This window comes from Portunus trituberculatus, chromosome 37, assembly GCF_017591435.1.
Source record: "Portunus trituberculatus isolate SZX2019 chromosome 37, ASM1759143v1, whole genome shotgun sequence".
Lineage (NCBI taxonomy): Eukaryota > Metazoa > Arthropoda > Malacostraca > Decapoda > Portunidae > Portunus > Portunus trituberculatus.
This window is the reverse complement of record NC_059291.1, coordinates 25,211,693-25,219,192: the sequence shown is the minus strand read 5'-3', so window position 1 is coordinate 25,219,192 and position 7,500 is coordinate 25,211,693. Positions and strand designations below refer to the sequence as shown.

The following is a 7,500-nucleotide window of genomic DNA, read 5'->3' as shown; positions in this document are numbered from 1 at the left end:
GCGGTAGTGGATTAATGGGACAAGATACAAAAATGTAAGATAGCAAAGCTTGTGGTGAACATTGAAACCTTCAAGTGTAGAGATCTTCAGAAAGGAAGAAATGAGTGAAATCGTGCTCTACTTTGAAAGTCAAATTGTCAAAGAACTTTATATAACTGGATGACTTCAGTGTGAGTGACAATAAAGTCATAGTCAACTGGTGGAAAATGTTCAAGAGTGAGGAGTGTGGACAGGAGAACAAGTTCTATCCTTGGCTGCACACACACACTATGTAACAGTCAACTATGGATTGAAAATGAAGTTAAAGAAAGTACGGAGCACGTAAAATGTGGGTGGTAAGCAGTATGTGTACCAGATACTGCCTGGAATAACTGCGAAGGTTCTTGCTCCCTTCATGATGTATTGAGAAAGAAAACAAAGAAGGGTAGAGAGGGAGCAGCCATGCTTGAGTCTCCTCCTTGCTGTGGTAGGTCGCTCTCTCACTGGCTAGCACTGCAAGACAAATGACGGCTGTGTAGCGTGACAGCAGTTGACAAGAGCTTGGTGTAAGGGGGCGTTCGGCTCAGCAGGGCTGCCTTTCTTCCATCTTTCCTCGAGTCACATTCCAAAACCTCTCACAACATTTTCGTATCTTTTTACATGCCCATATTTCATTTTGAATATATCACTTTGTGTTTATAATTCCAGCGTGTTACAATGATAAGAATATATGAAAAGGTAATGTAAAAATGATAGATGTGTATAAAATCGCATTTCTCGCATACACATCGTCATTCATCCATGTGCACCACACAACACTTATTTAAAAGAAAAAAGAGAAATATGTTGACATTAACCACACCCTCGTTCCCACGCTATAAAAAAACACTTTATCCGCTGAAAGTTCTTGGGACCAGCAACAATTGGCACCACTGCGCCTGCTAATTGTCAACAAGTCTCCGGAATCGACGTACCACACTACACTTATAATCACGAAGTTGCTGGAACACGATTTTACTGGAAAAATGGACCAGATGGAAAGTTTTATCATTCCCAACATGATTCTCGCCCTAAACGTTTCATCTCATAAGATTTAAGAGTCAGCGATCCAAAACAGTGAGGTGAGTCAGAGGTGTAAAGTCTAAGCCAGTGAATACATTAAAGTAATGACCAAAAGCTGTTTTTTTCTATCGTCAGTCAGAAATTTATAATGCTCCTTGACTGATGGTGAAGAGCTCTTCTTTTCCTTTCATCAGGGAACGAATGTCCTTTTTTACCTTTCTATTTTGTCAACTAAACAAATATCTTTTTGTTCCTTGGCCTAAATTATTTAGGTGAGAGATTATTTCCTATCAGTTCCTGGAGCCAGCAAGAGCTATTGTGTATATTTGTTATGACCTTATGTTAAGTAATCTTTTCTCAGCGTCTTTTCTCTCTGTACCACAAGCACTTGCTTATACCTCCCGCCCACAACCACTTTTTTTTTTCTTGTTCTTTCTTCCTTTTACCATGAAGCTCCTTATTTTATATCTCCTTCAGTCGATTTTTCGTCCCACGCACAGTGACATTACAAATCTTCCCATATTTTGCTCGACATCTCGGAGCAAAAATTTTCTACGTACACTCTGTTCTTTTTACCTCGCTTTACTTCCGTTCACTTCTTACACTCATTCTATCTTACCTTGCTCGACATTCCCTTTTCTTCTTTTTACCTTCGTACTTTTTCGTTACTTTCTTTTACTCTTTTCGTTCACTTTACTCTCCTGTATATCTGGAATGTGCTCCTACCCTTCACCTCTTTTCACTTTCCTTTGCATTCCTTTGCCACCCCCTCACTTCCCTTTGATTCCCCTTACTTTCTTATACTTCCCTTTATATTATTTTTTTCCCTAACATTCCTCCACTTCTTTTCCCCTCCCTTTACTTTACTGTGCTCCAATTATACTCCTTTGCTTCACCTTCTTACTTTCCCCTTCATGTCCCTTCACCTCCCTCTCACTTACTTACTTTCCTATGCTCTCTTCCCTCGCTGCTATAATTCCCACTAGATTCCTTGTCTCGTAAATTAGAATCAAATCCCTGCACAACACCTGTAAATTTGCATTAGACTGTATTTTTTCCCTGTCTCCTTTAATGCTCGGTAAGTATTTTTTTCTTTCTCAACTTCGAGCACAAACTAATGAGAAATTTTGAAAAACGAGTCGCTTAAATCTCCCTCGAATAATTGATAGGCTTGGCGTAGGTTAAGCAGAGGCCAGAGAGAGGAAGCTGCGTGGGGAGGGGGAGAAGGAGGGGGGGCGGGACTGCAGGAAAGAGGCTGGGCTGCAGGAGAGAGGCGAGGCAGAAGAGGAGGAGGAGGACAAGGCAACAGGTGTCCGATGTCCGATGTCCGATGGGAATGATAAAGCCTTTGTAACGCTGCCTCCTCCTGAACCCTGGCTTATATTTGCTGGTCTCTGTCTGTGTTTGTGGCTTGTTTGTGAGCTGCCTTGACTGTCTCGTGTGTGTGTGGGTGGGTGGGTGGGTGTGCGTGTTTGTGTGTGTGATCTACTATGGTGTTGTTTTCTGATTTCTACTCCTTTTCATTCTTTGTGCCTTGCATGTGTTGGTCTCTATGTCTGTTTCTAGTGTGGGAGTTGTCTTGACTGCCCCGTGTTCGTGCGCATGAGTGTATGTGTGATGTACTAGGATGTTAGTTTCTGATTTTGACTCTCTTTTTGACTCCTCTCCTCTGTCCGTGGCTGCAGGAGAGAGTGGAAGGCTTAGTGAGTGTGGCGACGGTGTCAGTGAACGTAACGCGGGCGGATCACGGGGCTGTGGTGGCATGTACGGCGGAGAACCCTGCAGTGCCCGGCTCCTCCCTCACCAACACCACCCTGCTCGACGTGGAGTGTGAGTACAACGGAGGAATGTTCTTGTTTTATCTTTCTTTCCTTCTTTCTTCGTGATGTTCATTTTTTTATTCTTTTTTTTTTCGTTTTTTTTCTTTCTTGTGGTTTTTTTATTTTCTTTTTTCCTCTTTTTCTTTCTTCCTTTTTTCTTTCTTTTGTTCGTTTCTTCTTCTTCTTCTTCTTCTTCTTCTTCTTCTTCTTCTTCTTCTTCTTCTTCTTCTTCTTCTTCTTCTTCTTCTTCTTCTTCTTCTTCTTCTTCTTCTTCTTCTTCTTCTTCTTCTTCTTCTTCTTCTTCTTCTTCTTCTTCTTCTTCTTCTTCTTCTTCTTCTTCTTCTTCTTCTTCTTCTTCTTCTTCTTCTTCTTCTTCTTCTTCTTCTTCTTCTTCTTCTTCTTCTTCTTCTTCTTCTTCTTCTTCTTCTTCTTCTTCTTCTTCTTCTTCTTCTTCTTCTTCTTCTTCTTCTTCTTCTTCTTCTTCTTCTTCTTCTTCTTCTTCTTCTTCTTCTTCTTCTTCTTCTTCTTCTTCTTCTTCTTCTTCTTCTTCTTCTTCTTCTTCTTCTTCTTCTTCTTCTTCTTCTTCTTCTTCTTCTTCTTCTTCTTCTTCTTCTTCTTCTTCTTCTTCTTCTTCTTCTTCTTCTTCTTCTTCTTCTTCTTCTTCTTCTTCTTCTTCTTCTTCTTCTTCTTCTTCTTCTTCTTCTTCTTCTTCTTCTTCTTCTTCTTCTTCTTCTTCTTCTTCTTCTTCTTCTTCTTCTTCTTCTTCTTCTTCTTCTTCTTCTTCTTCTTCTTCTTCTTCTTCTTCTTCTTCTTCTTCTTCTTCTTCTTCTTCTTCTTCTTCTTCTTCTTCTTCTTCTCCTTCTCCTCCTCCTCCTCCTCCTCCTCCTCCTCCTCCTCCTCCTCCTCCTCCTCCTCTTCCTCCCCCTCCTCCTCCACCTCCTCCTCCTTCCCCTCCTCCTTCTCCTCCTCCTCCTCCTCCTCCTCCTCCTCCTCGTAGCCCCGTCTTTTTTGCCTCTTTCATTCACTCTGATGCCCCTCCATGTCACTTTTCCTTTCATTTTTTTTGGGGGGTGTGGGTTTTTAACGTCGACTTTGTGTTTTCCTGCCGCCCTCTGTGTATCTGCCTGTCTGTCTTTTACGAACCGTCTTACATTATGTTACTCTTTGTAACTTTTTATTTTGCCTTTCATGTCAGTTCTCTTTTTCTTTCTAATATTCTTTCTCTCAATTCTCGTTTTGTGTTTTTTTTTTTTCTGTAGCTTCGTGTAATTTACTTGGTGACTTGATTCATTCGTGACTTTCATTGTCTCTCTCATCTCCATAATCTGCGCCATGCTATCGCTATTTTTTGTAAGTCTTTTTCCTACCCTCCTTCACCGCCACCACTGCTAATGACACGTACGGAAAGGATCGAGTCCCTCATCGGCTTCAGTCAGCGAGGCGTGGCGGGATCTGAAGTATTTAAAGCCACGATCACTCACGCCATGTACCTCTTACAGTTTTAACTTGGGACCTGAAAAAGTGTGCGGTGCGATAAAATACCAGTAAATCAGTCTGGCTGCAGCTTGACGTGTCGCTGCTCAGGACACGGTCACGGGGGCCGGGGCGGGGTGGCGTTCAACTCATGAGGGTTTAATCATGCCTTAAACCTTAACTCGTGCAAATAGCGTGTGTCCCTGGGCGAGGCGCGGCGAGGCGGGAGTGTTGTGTTGTCAGGTCATCACAGCCCCGCCGCCAGTAAGAGTTTGTCTGGGTGAGGAGTGAAGTTTTGTGTTAATGTGAAGGGGAGTCTACGTTTGTTCGGTGTCCAGTGGTGGTGGTCGGGGCGTCCATGCGTCATTGCTGGTACTGGTGTGGATTAAGTAGTAGTAGTTGGTTTTGTTGTTTTTTGTTGTATGTAGTAATGGTTTTTGTTGTAGTTTATTGTTTATTACTGAATGTCAATTATATACATAGATTAATATATGCACACATGATCATGATCCTGAGCTCAGCCTTATGGCAAGAATGTTGACAAAAACGACCATGCAAGACTAATAATCCTCTGCGCATCCACAAATCACAACATAAAGACTTTTCTCAATTCTCCGTCATTTCATTTCATAAAATGACTTCACATTTTGAGTAACAGCAAATTGAAGATGTACAGTATGCAGTGTCTCCAAACCTCACTTTAACATCATTGTCTTTTTTGCATTTCTCTTTTTTTCCGTGTGTGTAATTCACTTCGGTCGCCTACTGGTCACTGGTCACCCAGCCAGTCTTCCCCATTACGGAGCGAGCTCAGAGCTCATAGACCGATCTTCGGGTAGAACTGATTCCACAACACATTCCACACACCGGGACAGCGAGGCCACAACACCTCGAGTTACATCCCGTACCTATTTACTACTAGGTGAACAGGGACTACACATTAAGAGGCTTGCCCATTTGCCTCGCCGCTTCCCGGGACTTGAACCCGGCCCTCTCAATTGTGAGTCGAGCGTGCTAACCACTACAAGACGCGGTGTGTGTGTGTGTGTGTGTGTGTGTGTGTGTGTGTGTGTGTGTGTGTGTGTGTGTATTTACATAGTTGTATTTACCTAGTTGTAGTTTTACAGGGCCTGGGCTTTATACTCGTTTGGCCCCGTCTCCATATCTACACTTATCCAATCTTACTTTAAAAGTATGCACACTCGTTGTGTGTGTGTGTGTGTGTGTTTAAGTATATCTTGAAATAGTGCAACTCTCAAGCTTGGAAGGAAGACCACCATCAGCTTCCCATGATTAAGTAGGTTTATTACGGTTGACACAATGAAAAAGATGTGGCCAGCACTTGCGAATTTTCATCTTTTAAATGTGATCTCAGCGAAACACGACACGTGCCACTTACACAAAAACAAATGTAACGTCAATTTTTCTGTGTGTGTGTGTGTGTGTGTGTGTGTGTGTGTGTGTGTGTGTGTGTGTGTGTGTGTGTGTGTGTGTGTGTGTGTGATTCACTGTTTGATCTGCTGCAGTCTCTGACGAGACAGGCAGACGTTACCCTACGGAACGAGCTCAGAGCTCATTATTTCCGATCTTCGGATAGGCCTGAGACCAGGCACACACCACACACCGGGACAACAAGGTCACAACTCCTCGATTTACATCCCGTACCTACTCACTGCTAGGTGAACAGGGGCTACACGTGAAAGGAGACACACCCAAATATCTCCTCTGGCTTGTGAAATCAGCGCTCTAACCACTGAGCTACGGGGCCGTGTGTGTGTGTGTGTGTGTGTGTGTGTGTGTGTGTGTGTGTGTGTGTGTGTGTGTGTGTGTGTGTGTGTGTGTGTGTTGGTGTGTGCGGGGGTGCGTCTGCGTGTGTGAGTGTGTGTGTACAGTGTAGTCGACTTGAGAAAAGATAAAGGCAGTTGAAATTGGTACTTGTCTGCAATGTATATTCTGCCACCGCCCCTGCCACCCTTGCCACCCTTGCCACCCTTGCCGCCTGTTTCCAGTCCGTGGCGTCTTTCCTCATCCTTCTCAAGCTTGGTCTCTTCCTTCGCCTTCCGCCTCTCCAACTTGTCCAGGCATCGCTTCTCTTTCATCCTTCTCCAGCAGCTTGGTGTGTCTCGCCTCCTCCTCCTCCTCCTCCTCCTCCTCCTCCTCCTCCTCCTCCTCCTCCTCCTCCTCCTCCTCCTCCTCCTCCTCCTCCTCTTCCTGCTACTGTCACCTCAACCTTTCCTCCTCTTGCTGGTGTTCTCTCATCTTCTCTTCCTCCCATTGGCGCTTTATTCTCGTTATTTCCTTCCATTTCCTTACTTTCTATATTCTCTTATGTCGCCGCTTTTTTTTTTTTTTTTCACTTTCTCTTCTTTTTTTCCTTCTGCTGCATCAAGTTTGTCACTTACTTTCTCTTCCTTCTGCTGAAGTTTTTGTTTCTTTCGTGCCTCCTGCTTGCATTCATCCTTGTACCTTTCAAATAATCTTTCCTTGCTTGAATTTTCCTTTCGTTGTGTCGTCGTCTTTCATTCCCTTTCCATCCTTAACGCTTTGTATGACGGGCACTGGCCAAGGCAAACTCATTTACAAAGGAGGGAAAGCCTCGCTGAAATGCAGATCCACAAACAAGGTCAAAAGTTGTTTATAATTTAGGGTGAATGAGGTGTGAGTACTTAGGTGCATGTAGTGGGAATGAAGAGAGTTGTCTTTAAAGGACAATCTGTGACTGTCCCCCTTGTATTGTGAGACACAAAAGGAAACTTTCAGCGAGCTCTTGCCCGTGCAGGGTGGAATCAAGAGTTTTCGTCTCATGAACTATTCTCCACTTATTGACTGTCTTGAGCCTCTCAATCATCGCTGTAATGTTGCATCCCTTATTATCTTCAACTTATTTTTTCGCGCCAACCGCTCTCCTGATTTTGCTTACTTCCTTCCTCCTCTGGCCTCACAGCACAAGATTTTATTCTTTCTTTCATCCTATTTTGTCCACCTCTCTCAGTTTGATACAAGAATTAACCAGTTATCACAATTAATCATCCGTTTTTCTGGAACTCCCTGCCTGTCTCTTTATTTCCTCCTTTTTATGACTTGGATTCTTTCAAGATGGAGGTTTCAAGACATCATTCAAATTACGATATGCCGCTTTTGATTCTCACATCTAAATGGGGCTTTT

At 43.4% G+C, this 7,500-nt stretch overlaps 1 protein-coding gene across 2 annotated transcripts in view; it reads left to right on the top strand.

Moving 5' to 3' along the window:
- The window catches only part of LOC123514035, a 362,471-nt gene that overhangs the window by 283,631 nt on the left and 71,340 nt on the right, over nucleotides 1-7,500 (top strand). For both annotated transcript variants that reach the window (XM_045271614.1, XM_045271613.1), the window contains exon 8: nucleotides 2,727-2,871. In XM_045271614.1, the coding sequence (XP_045127549.1) occupies nucleotides 2,727-2,871 (145 nt within the window). The remainder of the gene's footprint in view (nucleotides 1-2,726; nucleotides 2,872-7,500) is intronic.